This window comes from Gallus gallus, chromosome 23, assembly GCF_016699485.2.
Source record: "Gallus gallus isolate bGalGal1 chromosome 23, bGalGal1.mat.broiler.GRCg7b, whole genome shotgun sequence".
Classification (NCBI taxonomy): domain Eukaryota; kingdom Metazoa; phylum Chordata; class Aves; order Galliformes; family Phasianidae; genus Gallus; species Gallus gallus.
The window spans coordinates 454,231-472,612 of NC_052554.1; the positions used below are offsets into that span (position 1 = coordinate 454,231).

Below are 18,382 nucleotides of genomic sequence, written 5' to 3' on the forward strand. Positions count from 1 at the left end.
CTCTGCTTTGCCACAGGGCCAAAACCACTCATGCTCACATATAACACAGGGCAAGCCCTGAGCAAAACACACAGCAGAGAGAGCACTGCCTGCTCCAGAGGCACTGACAGCTTCTTCAGAAACTATTCCCAACATCTAACATAAAGTTTCTTAGGATATTTCAGGCCTAATATTTGTTATCCCAGAGTAACAAGAAGTTATTCAAATTTAAAAGATGGGGGGGGGGGGGGGGGGGGGGGGAGTTTTTAATATGTCCTTGAAAGCATTTCAATTGCTACAGGTAAGTGAAAGAAATAATGACATGCTGGTTATCGCATGAAATGCCAATAACTGTAATGGAGCAGCAGCTTTCCAGGGTTATTTACACAAACTGATTCTTCATGGGAATTTCACAGGAATTAACACACACTCTCTCTCCACCAGCACACTCCCCCACAAAGAAATTTCTTTACCAAAAGCGTTCATGGAATGACCCAATCCTTTACTTGACTTGCTCCTACCCACTTCTGCCCCCTTTTCCTTCCCAAAAACAGAAAGAAACAAGATTAGAAATTAAATTCCAGCTACAGTAACCATTTTACTGTGAACGTACAAACAAAATATATGTATATATATATTTGCTGTGAAATTCAGAAGTAGCTTTTATTGAATTTACCTATCATTACATAGCATCCTTTACAATTCACCATAGAAAGCTCATGCCTATATTGTGGAAATACTTACTGAGCTGTGAATTAATGTCAGAAATATTCCAGGAAGAACTCAATGCCAAACTGGGGAATGCTCTTCTTCATGTCTTCACAACAAAAACTGAAAATGCTCAAGTTGCAGGATTGAGCTGCTGAGTTACATACTAAGAGTGCAGGTGCACAGGAGAGAAAGGGAACCCCTCCCTCATCCATATGCTAATACACATCATCATCTGGTTAAGACATTGGTAAAATATGTCCGTGAGCTCAGTCCTGAGAGAAGCAGCTCCTCCTGTTCCTGCCCTGCTGCTTTCACTCTCCAAGCCTCTGAGTAAAGAACTCCTCTAAAAGGGTCCTCCTACCCAATGCATCTAACTAAGCACTGGGGGAGGATCAATGGCTCACACTCGCAGCACAAGATCTGTATCTCATTCTTTGCCCTGTCCCAGCTTCCAGGCCTCACCTTGCAGCTTCCCACATCCACATCTCGGCTGCTCCCACTGAAGAACAGACACCGTAAGAACTTCAGGCCCTACACTCCTTCTCTACATACCAGAGCAGAACTATTGCCTACAGTTTCAACAGGATTTCAGCCTTAAAGAAGGCACACACACTCAGCATAGTGGAGATGACATTTAACTTATGATTGGAATGTTACTGGAATCAGTTTGTAAGTACACTGTGGTCTTCCTGAGCCTGCAGAAAATACCCATGGTTCCTCATCAGGTGACCAACTTCTCTGCTTTTTCAGTTGCTAAAAAAAAAAAAAGAGAAAGTTATCACCAACTTCCCTAACGTCACCCAGGGACAGGTGAACTGCAGGAACCCAGACAGAACACATCAGTTTGGGTCCAGTGTGCCAAAGAAAACTGCATTTTTAACTCCAGCCCCACCTGTCATCCACTCCTAGCTGGAGATTTATGGCTTTGGCTAACAGACATCTAGTCTAGTTTTACCACTGCTTGCGCATAACCTCCTAATAAATACAAGGCTGAATCAGCACAAGACAGAAGAACAGTTTCTGGGATTTCTCCTCAATTACCTTTTCCCAGGAAATCCCCTATATTTCGTCCACCAGAAGGAAAGGGAAGATACTACACTGCATCCTTCATGATGCTTTATGGACCCTTCCAGAAGAGAAAGCAAGCAGCCACCACAGCAACTTCAACACTGACAAGGTTATCTTTTCCCTTTTTGTCCCTGCACTTCTGCCTGCCTGCCTTCAGTTTCTGCTTTGCTGCTGCTCGAGAGTTTCAAACATTCTTGGCAGGAATTGGGCAATGGAATGCTGATGAGCTTTTCCCCAGAGCAATCCATCACACAGGAGATGCAATTCAAAAAAGAAATCAAACTGCCTAGACAAAGAATTTCAAAAACACAGAGTAAAAACTGGAAAGGGCATCTTTCTCCTCTAATATTTTAATTACAGAGATCACAGATTCAGATTCATAGGGTAAAAACTGGATTTCCAGGTTGGCGATGTTCCCTTGAAAAGTGTTTAAAAAAAATGGTGGAAAAGTTGCATGCGTGGTAACAGGAATATAAAACAAACACCTGCACAATTCAGCCTACTTTCAAACTTTATTTTCTCTCTGAAGGAAAGCTGTTGTGTTTTTTTTCTTTTCTTTTTCTTTTTTTTTTCCTTCATGTTAGTCTTCGCATTAATACTTCTGCACGACAGTACTCACTAACCAGAGTTCTCAAATACAGCTAAAGACAAAGTATGTAGAACACAGCAAGGTGTCTATCTATGTTTCATTCCCATGCTCCCTCCAAACCCAGTTTCTGCTATCACCTAAGAACAGGAAGGGATGTAGCATATTTGCTGAGCACTCGTCTCAGAAAACTAAACTTCCAGCACATAAAAGGAACTGAACCGGTCTAATAGCTTTAGGAAACTGGCAAGTACTCTTGCCAAAAAACTATGACCCAAAAGCCAAGCATACAACCTTCCAAAAAGCACGTTTCTATCTTGCAAGCAACATGATTACAAGAGACATGTGTAGAAATTCACCCCTAGCCCAGCTAATAAATAAGGACTGACAGAGCATTTAATTCACATTTAGCAAAATACAGGTGCCAAGCCTTACTAACCCCATTTCACTGAGGAAAAAAAAAAAAAGAAAAAAAAAGAAAAATAAGGCTTTCTGTCCTGAATCCTGCTTTGGACATGGCCTGCCTGGAAACACCAGTCACCTTACAGCCAAGCAGCAGGACAAAAGCATTTGGGAAATCAAGGTATATTACAAGAATCAGGCAACACCCACTCCACACTACTCCAAAAAGCATGCCAGTAAAACCTTCAGTGTCCACATCAGAATTAACTAGATTGATCCTTACAACATTAAGCTAACAGTTTTCTACCTACGCTAATGCAGAGAAAATCTAAAATCATTCATTCAGAAGCAAACCATGCATCAGAAAAAAAAGATGTTCCTCATTTTCGTGGGAAAGATCCAGCGCATACTGCACCTTGCAAGCAGCGCCAGGCCTCCCAGCATTACAATACTAAGCAAGGGAAAACCCTGTGACAGAAGACAAGAGGAGCCAGGTCTCAATTTCAGATTCCAAGATAACACAGCTCATTGGCAGCACAGAGACATTTGGTGCCAATTTAGTTTAAAAAGCATATTTTCAACAACATTTTTCATGCCTCACTTGCTACTGAAGTTGAGATCTAAGTCAACAAAACATAACTATCATATGGCAACGGGCCCAGAGAGCATTTCTTATTAACATACAATTTTTAAACCGACTTCGCTGAACTTCTAATAGAGGCCTGGAGACGTTGGTGCACCTATGAAGACATTACCCAACACACTGATGTTTAATGCAACCCACAATCATCTCCCATTACAGGAGTCATCTGCTGTAGTGAAAGCACATATGAGAGGTGCCCACCTCCTCAGGGAGGGAAGTGCTTTCTCTTCAGCAGTTTCCTTTAAGTCTCCAGACACTGGGAAAGCCAGCTGATTATTAACAACAGCTACACATGCTCTGAGGGGAAGTGGAAACAAATACATGATAAAGCTGTTAGTAAAATGGAAAAACTGAAAAATAAGATTCCAAGCCTGGTTTCTTACAAGCCATTCCCACAGAAAACCAGAGATTTCTCACCCCAGACTCTATAAAAAGGCATTCTGATCTCTTGACCCTACCTGCATTTTCCAGCTATAAAGGCCATCCAAAAAACACCCAGTCCCTGCACCTCCACCCCAGTCCTTGCACACTCCGGGCATGCCAGTCCCTGCTCAGCGCCGTGCTCCTGTGCCCAGCCAGCAAGCAGAGGTCTGAGAGGGTTCCATACCACCTATGCAAGCAATTATAGTCTCCATTTATTACCTGAACCGTTCCCCTAAGACAACTTGCACTCCAGAAAGCACACTGTCTTTCTTGATGAGCAATGCAATAAAACTCTCCATACGGCATCATTCATAAATCCTAACAAGTGTGGAGAATTAAACGCGCTTCCGTGCACGGTACTGCTGCCCACCCCCAAGACCCCAGGCTCACTGCCCCAGCAGTTCCTGCCTGGAGGAACCCTCCACCCTTCCCATCACCTTCTCCTGCACCAGGAGATGCTCCTCCTCCTAACACACGGCCAGGGGAGCCGCGTTCTGCTCTCACTGTCCAACATTTCCTTGGAAAGTTACACAGTAAGCACATGCTCTGTTCACCACTGTAAAAGCAAAGGAAAGACACAAGCTTTAAATTCTTCCAATCCAGGGAATTCAGCAGACTACACAGTGGAAGGAGGCTACAATTTAGGACCAGAATATTGTTATTCATCAACCATTTCTTGTGAGCAGCAGAGAAGACACGTGCAAGCTTTTTCCATCACACTAGGTAAGCCTATTCAGGTTGGGTTTTGTGATTTTAACAACAAAAAGAAGGACCAGTCAGCTCGAGTCCAACAGTCCTTCACACGAACAGAACTCGAGAGTTTTGTTTTGTTTTTTAGGGTGGGAAAGTTAAGTTACTTTTTACACACACTATTTGTACTACTTAGAAGTTAAACTGATTCTCAGAGCATTAATGATTCCAGTTAATGAGACTAGTTACTCAAATATTATTAATACATAGCATATCAAGTGATACAGAATCAAGTTAAATTCACTTTCCAGGACAAAAACACATTCCAAAGACATCTCCTGTTCTATCATGGCACAGACAAGAACACGTTTTTGTCAGATACGTAGCACAATAAAATACCTGCCTGAAAAGTTTGATCCAACACTGTCTTTTAGCACACATTCTATCAAGATCCACATATTCAGGCTACAAAGAGTAAATTCAAGAAAACACCCCAGCACCTGCGTCACCTGTCCTACGTCCCCCTGAGCTGCCGGTACACACGGACGCATCCCTGAGGACCTGCAGCCTTCACTCTGAGCAATGGGATGCTCACTACCATTTACCATCAGATGCTCTGAAGACCACAGCAGAGGTAAGATTGGCTCTCTTAGAAAGCACTGTTTGACAGAAAAGACAAGGAACTCAAGATGCAGAAGGAGATCACCTTCAGAAAACCAAGGGACAAAAATTAAACAGCTTTCATGTGGACACAAACACTAAGCAAGAAAGGAAAGTCTGGACGCTGCATGTCACGCTGCGTGGGATCAAATGACTCTAACCCAGGGCCTGAAGTTAGAGCAGAGCACACGGAATGAGGAGGGACATCTGTCAGGCTGCACGAGGCCACGACAGGCCGTGGGGACGCGTGTCTGAACACAGAGAGGAAGCTGGTTTTAGTCAAGTTTCCAGATATTAGATACCAGCATCTCTTCTTCCCCCGTACCTAAGATGTCTGATGCACACACCATACTGCTTTCTCCTCAGCATGCTTTCTGCTTCTCCATATTTCCAGCAAACAGGTAACCCTACCCATACGATGATCATTCTGATGTGCAGGCTTGGTCTTCCTATTCATACTCCTTCAAAAAGCAAAGTGCTGTGACACGGTGAGGACCTGCAATATGTCCTTTAAATGCAGAGAAGGGACAGATGCTGTCAGTGCTCACTCAAAGTCAAAACGTGCCCTGAGATGCACAGCCAGAAGCCAAGGCCTGATCGATACTGAAGCTCCCCAATGAATTGAAGTAGGTAATTCATTTTCAGTGCTTCCACCGCAAGATTGGTTGCAACTGTTTGATAGGGCTTTTTGTTCATTTGTAAGGCTACAATACACCCCAGAAACCCCTACATCTCCAGCTCAAAGAATCCAAACAGCCCCAGTTTTGAAAAGGGCCAAAATTAGTCAGGAACAAACGCACCCTCAGATCCATCAAAGAAATCATTTATACCAAAGGGAAAGTCACATAACCAAAATAAACAGCAAGCCCATTGTGCAGAGAAGCCCTGCCACTGTTCTGACAACACAGACTCCATTCCAGGCTGCATAAAACATCACAAGCAAAATAAACCCAAGGTACAAACAAAATGCCATCGCCTCTTCTTTTGTCTCGGGCACAAAGCAGCGGTGCAGGCAGGCCGGGGCTCCGCTCCTGCAGGGCCAGCCCTCCTCAAGGTCACGGCCAATTTCGGTGGGAGGCCGAGGAGGTGGCGAGCAGCGGGGCTGCTTTGGGTCCGAGCTGGCAGAAAAGCCGAGTGTAAAAGTTTATGAGCTCATCAGGATTGTTGTACCATTACATCAGAGGCAATTATAAATGGCCAAGAGCAGGAGATGGGGAGCCAATCAGATCACAGATAGGATGTCAACCTAAGACCAACTGTCTCCTGGCTTTGACAGAAGGATTTTACCTCCATAATTCAAATCCCAAACCAAAGCAATCTGCACTCACTACTCCCATCGCTGAGCTGTTTACCAGCACTCCCAGCCACGGGCTCGGGCCGCCGGGCCTCCCGCGGGGGAAGATGGCCCCTCCAGGCCGTGCCGAGACGCGGCCACCCGGGCGGGCCCTGGGCGACCCCGGGCAGGGAGCGAAGCCCCCGGGGAGGGGAGCGGCGGGGAGCGGGGCGGCGGCGCAGAGGGCAGCGGCAATGCCGGGGGGCCCCGCGTTGGCCCAGGCGGGCCGCCCGCCGCCCGACCCCCGCCGCACGGCCTCCGCCGGCCCCTTCGCGCCGGGCCCGGCCGCTCCCCGCCGGGGACGACCGCGGTTTCTCCCCCCTTCCCCCCGCCGGAGCCCCCCGCGGGACGGAGGCCGCTCTCCGGGAGCCTCGCACAAAGGCTGGGGAGGGAGGAAGGAAAGGCAGCGAGGCAGCCATTTTAGAGCGAGCGAGCAGGCACAGACAATGGCAGCTCCCCAGCAGCGCCGACCCGGCGGGGAGAAGCCACGGGAGAGGCGCCGTCCCGTCCCCTCCACCCCCCCTCCACCATCTCCTCAGGGCCCCCTCTCCCCCGCAGCCCCCAGCCCCAGCCCGGCGGCCGCGGCCCCTCCGTCCCGTCCCGTCCCGTCCCCCCCCGGCGCGCCGCCCGCCCCACGCGGCCCCGCAGTTACCTGCTGGCTCCGGCCGAGGCTCTGTCCGCCGCCGCCGCCGCCGCTGCTCCCGGGGCTCATGGGCGCGTGGTGACTCCTCGGCGGGGCTCCGCCGGGTGCTGCGGCCCAGCCCTGGCTGTTGCCCCCGCCGTACTGCGAGACCATATCCACGGCGGCGGGGCCCTTGCCGGCGGCTCCCCCGTCCTGCGGCCCGCCGCTATAGTCGCCCCCGGGGTACCCCTGATAGCCGCGGGCGGAGCTGGGGGAGGTGAGGAGCTGGTTGAGGGTGGGGGTAGCCGTGGGCTGCGGGGTGGCGCCCCCTCCTCCTGCTCCGCCGGCGGCCGAGGGCCCCATGACCCCGAAGCGCTGCTGCTGGAAGGCGGCGGCGGGGGACTTGGCGCCGGCGGCCGCCTGAGCGGAGCTCTGCGCGCTGCCCCGGGGGGAGCTCAGGGCGTAGGCCTGGGGGGGAGGCGGGTAGGAGCCGGCGCTGCGCCCGGCGCCGGCCGCGTAGTAGGAGTTGTACTGGTGGTTGGGGAAGCCGTGCTCGGTGCCGCCGTGCGAGTTCTGGGGAGGGGGCGGCCCCGCGGGGGCTCCCGCCGGCCCCGGGTAAGACTGCTCCAGGCCCCCGCTCTGCAGCGCTGCCATGCCAGGGCTTTGTTGTCCGCCATGTTGGTGGAAGGCAGCGGCGGCGGCCGCAGCGGCGGCGGCGGCGGCAGCAGCCTGGGCGCCCCGGCCGTAGGGCTGCCCGAAGCCGTAGGCTGGCGGGGGCAAGGCGGCCGGGTGGGAAGGGGGAGGCTGCTGCGGCGGCTGCTGCTGCTGCGGCGCCCCCACCCCGTCGCTGATGCCGCCGCCACCGGGCGGCTCCGGGAGGTTATTGTTCAGGGTGGCGGCGGCAGCGGCGGGCCTGGGGCCCGGGTTCCCGTTCGAGCTCTTCAGGTCGGACTCGGCCCCTGCGCCCCCTCCGTTGCTCTCGGCCGCGTCCTGCAGCTCCTTCCCCGGGGGGCCCTCGCTCTCCGCCTGCTTCTCGCCGCCGCGCTCCGCCGCCGCCTCACCCCCCGCCTCCTCCGGGGGACAATCCCGCTGCTGCGCCTCCGCTTTCTTCAGCTCGGCTGGAGCCGGGGCGCCCAGGCTGCTGGCGGCGGCGGGGACGACCTGAGCAGCCATGATCCCCCCCTCCCCGCCTAGCCACCCCCCCCCCCCCCGGACCGGTCCCCCCGAGCTGCTCCCTGCCTGGCCGGCCGGCGTGAGGCCTCGCTGCTCTGCTGCTCCCCGCTCAGGCGGCGGCGGGCTCTTCAGGGCAGCGGGGGCTCATTCCCCCCCGGCCTGGTTGGCGAGGCGGGGAGGGCTCCGCTGGGCTGGGCTTCCCGGGGCCTGGCCCCGCTGTACCTCCTCGGTTGCAGCCGGCAGAGAAAGGGGAGGAGGAGGAGAGAGTGGGGGGAAGGAGGAGGAGGGGGGGACCCGGGACGGGGCTCCCGGTGCGGGAGAGGCGGGAGGGAGGGAGAGGGGGGACACGGCGGGCGGGCGGGCGCCGTCCCCGGAGCCGGGCCGAGCGGCGGCGGGGCCAGGCTGGGCGAGCCGCGCGGCAGCTCCCGACTCTGGTCCGCCGAGTGGGGCTCACTCCGACACGAGGCTCAGCACTGCCATTTTACCCAGCGCCGCGGCCGCCTGCCAAACCCGGAGCGGAGCGCGGCGCGGCCCGGACGGGAGCCTCCCCCCCTTCACAAAGGAGGAGCGGGCCGGCCCCGGCCGCTCGCGGCTCGGCGCGGCGGAGGCTGCCGCACGCAAAACCCGCAGCGGATTCGCGGAGCCGAGCCCGGCCGCCGAGCGTGGGGCGGTGCGGTGCGGCGCGGCGCGGTGCGGCGGAACCGGGGCCGGGGAGCGGGCGGCGCTGGGGCAGCGGGCGGCGACGCGACCCCGGCTGGGCCGCCCGGCTCGGGGCAGGGGTCAGGAGCTGTGGCCTCGCTCGGAGCGGCCTCCCTTACCTTCCCGGGGCACCTCCGGGGGCAGCAGAGGCACAGGAGCCGCAGCCCACCTTTGGAGGAAAGCGGAGAGGGCGCATGGCTGCGTTGCTCGTCGGCGGCTCTGGGGGTTCAGTGAGGAGATGGCCCGTGGGTCAACAAAGCGCCTCTTCCCTGTCCCTAGAAATTCCATTTAGAATTAGCCTTTAAAAACTACTAAAGATTGTCATTTCCTCTCTGCTGGTTGTGTCCCTCTGGAAACAGTTGGCAGCGCACCAAGACAATAGCTGCACACACACAGACATCCAAGAAAGTCCAGTTCCCACTCCTGCCAAAGTGAAGGCAGTGGGCAGTGGACCAGGAACTCCCTCGGGGTGGTTGAATGGGGAGAACCACAACCACCTGAACGTGTCTAGACACAACACGTTGAGCAATGGGTCGGGATGCTCCCGCGGTCTCCAGGATAATAAGGTGCTGTAGCTCCCCAGCTGTCAAAAGGTGAACTGAGAATTAGGCCATGCTCTTCTTTAACCATTTCAGACCCAGATTCCCATCTCTTCCATCACCCCCAGCCTTTCCCAGAGCAGAAGGGAGGAGAGGAATGTACCTGGATCTCAGTGCTGGACATGGGCTGTCCTGTCACAGCAGCTCCTCTAGTTATGTTTTTAACTGCAATTTGTACAGGTCTGTGGCAAAGATACAAAAAGATGAGTTAGTTACACTGTTAAAAAAAGCCCCAGAAGTGATGAAGCGGATGCCCATATGCTTTAGATCTCAGTCCTGCATCCCAGATCTGGCCAGCTGAGGGGGAAGGGGTCTCCTCTGGAATACAGGAATATTTGGAAAAGTGAAATTTAAGTAAATACAACTTTACAGAGAGAAAGGGATGGAATACAACGGGTGGGGAATCAGAAAGCTTCTGAAGGGCAGGCTTCCATTTTAGCACACCACCTCAAAACAAAAAATGGTGCATAATAACATTGATTACCAGCTGTACAGGGATGAAAGCACTGAGCTCAGCTCAGGTCTTAACAACCAGCAGGACACACCACAAGAAATCTCATTTTAACAACACTGATGGCAGTGGGGAAACCTGAGTCCAAAGGAAGAGGCAAGACAATGCATGGAGGGACAGAAGCATTGCCAGTGCTCCATGCCTGCTGCTGTAGATGAACTGAAGATCTCAGTGTCTGCTACTATCAACTCAACCCTCACACTCACTATGAAGCTGATCATATAAAATATTTTATATCTAGAATGCAGGTAGCAGAACAAAAGGTTTATTCCAAAGCTGAAAGTAGGAAGGGAACCTGGATATGGCAAGTAAATAGCAAAATTTTACATGTATTCTAGAGTGATAAATTGCCCTACAGGCTCTCAAACAAAGGCGGCTTTGCCACAGTTTTTACAATTGACTGTGCCACGTGGATGAGATCCCATCACAGCAAAACTGTGGAAAATGCTAGAGCAAAATGTTGGTCTATATGCTCTCTTTGGAGGAGCATCCAAGCCCCAAGCCGTAGGAGCAGGTGGAGAGAAAACCTCTTAAGACATCAGGTTAGGCTCCGTGAGAGTGGCTTCACCAGTGTCTGTGGTGGGCTGTAGCGGACCACAGCACCAACATACCCTTTTCCTGGAGTTTCTTTTGCTATAAAGCTAGAAAACCAAACTGGAGGCAATTCTGCTGCACAGTCTTGAGAACGATCTTCTCAACTCCAAAGCTGCAGTCTACTTCAGGAAGCCCTGCTGTCCAACTAAGCACCACCAAAAGTTTACCAAATACAGATACGGAGCTTAAGTTTCAGCTCAGGTGCACCCAAAGACTCCACGCTCGCAGCTCCTCTACATGTGTCAGCCTTTTGGAACCTTCTTCAAAGAGCACTATAGCAGACTATGAAACCTGGTGTTGACTGTAATGTGAAAAGCAGACTGGATTCCCCAGCCACCCACACAATAAGGAGACACTCACTTTACCAAATGTTTGTGAAAGCTGAAGCAGATTTTGGAATATGCCTCATCAATGAGGCCTTGGCAGATTACTAAATACTAAGGCATTCAATGAAACTCCAACCGTGGGGTTTGGAAAGCAGATGACGGTACAGTTCTTAACAACATTTCCATCTAACAGCTGAAAATCCTCCTGCCAGCTGTGTCATCCCAGGCTGTTACTCCCGTATCCCCAGTCTGTAGAACTGGACAAGGCTTTTCTTTGCGACACGGTAATACTCTTCTCAGCCTGAGCAGTCTCTGCTAAGTAGCATGCAGCAGTCGTCCCTTCCCCATCTCCCGAAGTGCTGAGCACGCTTTCCTCCACAACAGGCTCAGCCCCTGGCTGCTCAGATAGGCTGGGGCCAGCCCAGAGCTCACATGGCACTGCAGGCCACCGCCACTAGGCTGGCTCCTCCTGAGTGGAGTCTCCTTCATGAAGGTGGCCATGCCATTTAACCTGGCACCGGGGCAGGTTAGGAAACCTGGTGTAGATTAGAGTACTAGAAACAGGACTAGTGTCCCCCTCCCGAAAAAAAAAAAAAAAAAAAAAAAAGGCTCTGCCAACTGTGTGATGGCAAATATGGACTGAATCGTTGACATGGAAACCGGACTAAAGTCAGCCACACTCCCTCTCTCTCGCTTGCTCACACAAGTTATCATTATCCCCAGCCTTTCAACCCGCTACAAACATGGACTGGAATCCTTCAGGAATTGGATAGAGTTTCTACAGTAAAGTATTAACTAGCACAACTGAGCTAGAATGAAACAAGCTGAGAAGCAATGAGCGTAGTTGGGTGAAGAAGGATGCTCTTCCATTTTACTGAGAGGCACAGTATGCTGAGATACGCAGACTGGACCCAAGAACAAGAGACCCATCCATTATAATTCACAGAGCACATCGCAAAATATGGAGTGGAATGAGGAAAGGTTATCTACAGTACCTCAGCTTATCTGAGAGTAGTTTTGCTAAAGAAAATTTACATTTCCTATAAATACGTTTCTTCCAGCCCATTCTTTCCAGTATTTTAGCCACTATCATATTGAGGTTAAGCACTCTTGCAGCTTCATAACCATTAAGATTAACGTTATTTGAGTTATTTGTTTGCTGTGAGTGGCTAATGTGTTGGGGCATTGTACAAGACAATGCTTATTTATGCTCTTAAAAAAAAAAAAGTCAAGATATTGTATAATCTCCCTCTCCAGCGCTGACACAATGGCACAAGGGCACGCTGCGAGAGAGCTCTACACTGCGAACTGAAGTGGAGTTTCAGCAGAAGGTAACTCTGTCAGTTCGCTGAACGCAGCAGCACGGCTCAAAGGCAGGAGTGGATTTTACACGGGATTTGCTGCTTCCCACCGCGCTGGCACCAAAGGTTTCAAAGAGAAGGAGCCCCTGCCCCGGCCGCGCTCATAGCGCCTGCTGTTAACATTTGACAGTGCGCTGCAAAAGTTTGGATGCATATTAGGAGAGGAAAGTGGACTCTGCCTGACTGAAGGAAACGCATTATTTCAGCAGCCCTCGCTAGGAGGAGTAAAAGGCGAAGCGGAGTTCGCAGAGCGGAAGGGAAGAGGCGCGGGGGCGGTGGGAGCGGGGCAGGAGGGGCTGCATGGGCTGCAGTTCAAAGAAATGGAGCTGGAATTTATAAATTCCAGGGAGAATTTACAGATGTTCTGAACGGGGACACCTCGAGGAGAAAAACAATAATAAAGTGCTGAGAAGGAGCGCTTTCTGGCGTGTGTTTTGAACGGGCGGTTATGCACACAAGGCGCTGCGGCCGCCCTCGAACAGCAGCTCTGCTGCTGAGCGCTCTTGGAGGAGTAAATCTACTTAACAAAAAAAAAAAAAAAAAAAAAAAAAAAAAAAAAAAAAAAAAAAGAAAAACGCGGACCGGAGTCTCCACAAACCCCTGCACTGGATCGGGAGCCAACCGTCTGATCTGTACAGAACCCCACCAGATTTGGGAGCTGTCGAGGAGGCTTGCCCATCAGGCACATCGCACTGCAAACCCCACTTGGAAGAGTTAAAAAGGCTTTCATTGCTGTGAAAAGAGAAAGACCTCAACTCCGGGCCTGGATTTTCCCACTGAAGCAAACTATTATTCTGTTTTAGTACTCGGGCACTGGCAATACCACGCAGGGAGGTGAAATCGGCAGAGTTCGCCAGCGCAGAAAGGCACCGATTCCCAGCAAGTCTGTCCCTCTGCGTTTCTCCCACCCTCAGCTGCTCTTTTCAGCGGAGGGTAAAAAAAAAATATTCCCCCCCGTGAAATTCTGCCCTCCTAAAGTGTATTTTTAGAAAAGTTTGAGTTCAGGAGTCACGACTGGGGGGGAGGGGGGAAGGGGGGGGTGCTACGGGAGAGCCGGGCGCCGAGAAAGGAGGGTTTTCACCCTTTTCATAAAGCTCTCGCACTGCCATTTTACCGAGCCAGGGAGGGAGCGAGCAAGCGAGGGAGGGAGCGCGACAGACAGCGCTCGCAGTGAAGTTTCTGACGGCAACTCCGGGCTGGATCTGGAACGGAGCCTTTTGTTCGCAGTAAGTTCAGCAGGAGAGAGTTGAGCCTGCTGAAAAAGAAACGGAGGAGAAATAAAATGGAGGGAAGGAGGAGGAGAGGAGACGCAGATCGTACCGAGCTACTGACTGCAAAAGGCAGAAATCGGCGAGCTCGGTTATTCTCTGCAGCACGGCATTTATTTAGAAAGTTAGCGTTGTAGCCCCAGGCACAAATCCCTCGTTAAACGCCTGGGAACGAGTGAGAGACCCAAGGACAAGCATTAGTATACAGGAAGTGGAATTTTCCGAGGGGTTCACATCCTTTGGTGCTCTTTTTGCCAAGATTTTATCTCGTTGCTCGATGCAGGGTGCTTCCGAGTGACATCAGGAAAAAAGGCCTTGAAGTGAAATGAAGTGAGCTATAGGTCTATTTAAACTAAATAATTAAAGGTAAGGGACACCTTCCATTAGGAATTACAGGCAGGTCTGAAGACCAGATGCAACTTTGGGTCCTCCCCTTCCCTCCTCCCCACTGAGTGCTGAAACCACTGTGACCATCAGCTCTGAACGGGGTGAAAAGATGACCAAAAAAATTCCCCACCCCCTCCTCCCAGCACCGCTTCAATGCTCATACACACATCCAACACATCCTATATTCGCACGAACAACCGGGTTTTGTCTCCCAGCACACACCAGCTTTTCCCACTTTTTTTTTCTTTTTTTTTTTCCTGTGCTGTCCTGGAAACGCCGTTTGATTAAAAATGTTCATCACCTCCCGCGTTCTCAGCGCAAGCAGGAAACAAGTGCATTCACCCCGTGTAAATGAACGCGCTGGGCGCTGTGACAGCAGCTCAACAACACACCACGTGGGAAAGCCGAGTTAAGGATTTAAACGTGCTTTTCCACCGTGGTCATGAGGGACTGAGAGCCTTGGTGGGAAAAAAATAAAAAAATAAAAAAATAACACCAAACCAACCACGCTTCGTGCTGCGCAGAAGCGACCTCTGTGGCTGCTCGGGGAGTGAAGTTCAGCAGCCCTAAGTGAGCACTGGCAGATGCGGCGCTGTGCCACCGACTTCTGGGTCGCGAAAATCAAATAGGAAAAAAAAAAAAAAAAAGAGAGAGAGATGTGGGGGGGAACATCAGGGAAGCGCAATTGGCTGAGAAGCGTTATTCTGCGCTTCGTAATTAGGAGTCACACCCCAGCGATCGGAACTGGCTCTGAAGCGGCGATTTCAACGTGTGGCTGAACACAATGCTGCTCCGCAGGGTGCACAATTACGGAGTCATGTGCGCGATCTCCAGGTGCTGGAGACATCTAGCGCCGGATTTTCAAAGGCGATGGCGCTGCGCGGAGCCCCGTCCGACCCCACCCCCCACCCGCCCTCGCGCTGCGTGCGGCAGTGCGGGCCGGGAGCAGCCGCGCTCACACCGAGAGAGCCTCGCCGGGGGGGAGGCAAAGAAACTTCCCTCTGCTGGGGACTCCTACAAGGCCCGTAAAAGTTTATTAAGGAAATGCCGTAAGGCATCGCGCAGGAATTTCAGTTCATTACATTATTATTATTTTTTTTAATGGTAGCATTAAAGTTATCCATATTTTGTGAGTAAATAACAGCGTGATTTCAAGACAGCTCCCCTCTCCTTTCTCTCTTTTTCTAAAATGGTGCAAATCCGCTTTGCCTCTGCCACGACATACAGGACAGAGGTGAGGAGACAAGTACCAGCCTCACGGTTAGTCCGTGTGCGCAGGAGAATACGTTAAAACCTACAATTAATTAAAACCTCCAGTTAATAAAAATGCCAATTCGAATAAATATTATTTGCTACGGTTATTTTTGGTTGTTGGGTTTGGTGTTTTTTCCCAACTTTGTTTTACTGGAGCAGGGAAGCACACACACAAACCTTGCCTGCAGTAGATGCTGCTTTCTTTTTTTTTTTTTTTAAACGGAGCCCAGATGCTGGTCAGGATTAAGGTTACACCAAACACATTCTACATTGCCATTTTCCAAACAGAATGAAGCAGATGGAAAAGATGGAAGAGGATCGCACAGGAACGGAGCAGTACTGAGAGCGGCAAGCGCTGCACTACGGCTGTAGAGGAGGGAGCTCGGATGCCAGGAGAGCCAGAAAGAAACCTGGCGTGTCAGCTTTACACATTGCATTTCTCGCTTTTGAAATAACTATTTCAGTTTAACACCTGTCAGGATTTCTGCATTAAGCCTCGTGTTTAAAATAGAGAAAGAAAATTCGGACGCACAGTTCTCTGTGTGCTCCTCAGGGCTCAGTCCTACAAGATGCACAGCCCATTGGCCCCGGGCCGCCAGAGTGCTTCAGTAGATGTGCGATTTTAAACAGCAGCAGTCCCTGGGATTTCAAGCATATACTCCCTTAAAGTTAACCACGTACTCAGCACTTTGCAGGATCCGCCCCTAACACTCATAGCAGCTCCTCGCTCGAGAAAACGAGTATCTATGCATTGAGAACACAAAGAAAATCATCTTCTGAAAAGAGCAGAAGATTTCTGGTTTCTAAAGACAGTAGTTCATCTGTGGCAGGGACTCAGATCACAGAGAACTAAGATCTCGAGGGGAGGTTCGCTGAATCTCTGCTCATTGGTAAAATACCCCGACTGGGCAAATTCACTCCAGTATTTTATGTGAGATTCTACAGGAGCTTAGCTCATCCAGAGCTGTGACTCAGTCACACGATGTGCTTTTAAAATCTCTTTCAAAAATTGATCTTAAGAGTTTTTTTGTTGATATAAAATAGGCACACACACACAATACTTAATACAGGGAAAGAACACATGAACTACACTTACTAGTGTCCCTTCATTTCAAATGTACAACAGTAGGCACAGGTAAATAAATTTAATACAACAAACTCCAGATAAACACTCGAGGTAAACAAGGTGTTGACCAGCCTTGAAACACTTGATCATGAAATGGACAGCCAGAAATTTTACTCATCTGCCTTTCAACAGCCATCCATAAATATGTATTTCAAAGTCTGAATTCTGTAGTCTAACCCACATGGGGAGCTTGCAGTCCGCATGCAGGGATATGAATTTTTTTAAGGCCTCCATTCCGTCACCTTGCTCAGTGGTACATGACCCAAAAGTACAGTTCTTAGCTTCACAAGTACGTACCTCAGAGAAGTTTACTCGCCCTTAGCCTGGCTTCACTAGAACGTTTGGAACTCATTACTGGCGCTGAGAAACAAGGTCATTTTTTATCTAGCTGTTATCTCTGACTTTGAGAAGGCCCACAATCAAACCTTAGCAATATTACTTCTTCACAAGGGCTGATACTATCACAGGCACCTCCAGTAAGACAAAGGCGTTGGTTAAAGCAGAGCATACCAAGCAGAAAACCATACAGGGTGGTCAATTGCGTTCCTGCCTTCGGAATTAGATACCTCAGTGAAAGGTGCTCCAAAAGGTAACAAGTGTAACAACACACATTATGAAACAAAGTGTTCAAAGCATCATTTTTCTTTCTTTCAGGAAACACAGTTAAGCCCTGCTGCTGGAAAACTCAGGTCCTGGATGGAATCGCTGCAAGCGTGGCAGTGTTCTCCATGTCTTCCTCCAGATTCACTACCTTCCCACTGTATCATTTTATTTATTTTGGCTAATCTTATACTGTATTTTCTTAAGGATTACTTTATACATATGTATAAATGTGTACATGTACGTTATACATATGTATGCATCCGTACAGAGTAGCCAGCGCAGTGAGAGGTACAAGGCTCATTTCTCACCTGGAGGGGAAAAGATGTGGAACAAAATCAGACAAGGTTTTAGAACAAGATGGGAATTCTGAGGACTGGACCAGGAGTGGAACACAGTAATGAGAGGGCTGCAAAGCGTGAGGCTGTTCACCCAGGGACTAACAGCCAACATTCCTGTAAACTGGAATTTCACCTTAGTTAATAGAGAAGGATAAAGACTTGAAAGCATGATTTGGTCACAGGATGACCACACACCACAAAAAATGAAGACTAATGTGACCTAATGGCCAGGTAAGGCACACTCAGGTGTTACTGCAACGACTCTCCTGAAAAAAATTCTGTGCAGAGTTTATATTCATGGATGATATGTGAAAATTGGAACGGTCATAGAAAGGCTCACTAAGATGGTTATAAGAGCAAAGAATCTACAATGAAAAAAGGCTGAAGTTTTAGCTCAGCTAACTCCAACAGAAGAAAGGAATAGGATGGGACTGATCTGCGAATATGGGTTATGGATTGAAAACAGGTATTTAAATTACAGGGTTATGTTGGCACCAAATATACAAAAAGGCCTGATTACACTAGAGAATGGAAGCCAGAATAGGAGAATAGGATTAATATCTCATTAAATATATATATGTATGTTAAATATATATGTATAAATAAATCCTTCAGGTGGGGCTACCAGGCTGAAAAGGGCTTTTATGCTAATATTTGATGTTTCTATGGCCAACATGGAGTATGAGTGCCCACATAAGGCACGGTGACCAAGGGAGGCTCCTTAAGTTCAGTGTCACAGGGAACAAAACAACACCATCAGCCCACTTAGAATATTCATCTGCAACCCGGTGGATGGTTGAAGGAGATATTTTAAATTAGTTTACTGGGACAAGCTGAAATTTTTTTTCTTGTCACTGTGGAATATATAGATACAGCAGAGAGTTTTGATAGATTTGCCATTTATTTCCCTGCTTTGCCTCAATGCATTGAGAAGGAAAGCCTCTTTGCAATACTGTGAAGATATATTTAAGGTGGTTAAAAGGTATTTAGATACCATAGTGAAAAACATTAAGATCCATTACAATT

The 18,382-nt window shown here is 50.0% G+C and overlaps 1 protein-coding gene across 3 annotated transcripts in view; it reads right to left on the reverse strand.

The window, feature by feature from the left end:
• ARID1A (AT-rich interaction domain 1A) overlaps window positions 1-8,744 on the reverse strand; it is a 57,001-nt gene extending 48,257 nt beyond the window's left edge. For all 3 annotated transcript variants that reach the window (XM_040651932.2, XM_040651931.2, XM_417693.7), the window contains exon 1: window positions 7,148-8,744. In XM_040651932.2, coding sequence (XP_040507866.1) covers window positions 7,148-8,290 — 1,143 coding nt within the window. In that variant the 5' untranslated portion in view covers window positions 8,291-8,744. The remainder of the gene's footprint in view (window positions 1-7,147) is intronic.
• Window positions 8,745-18,382: the final 9,638 nt, after the last annotated feature.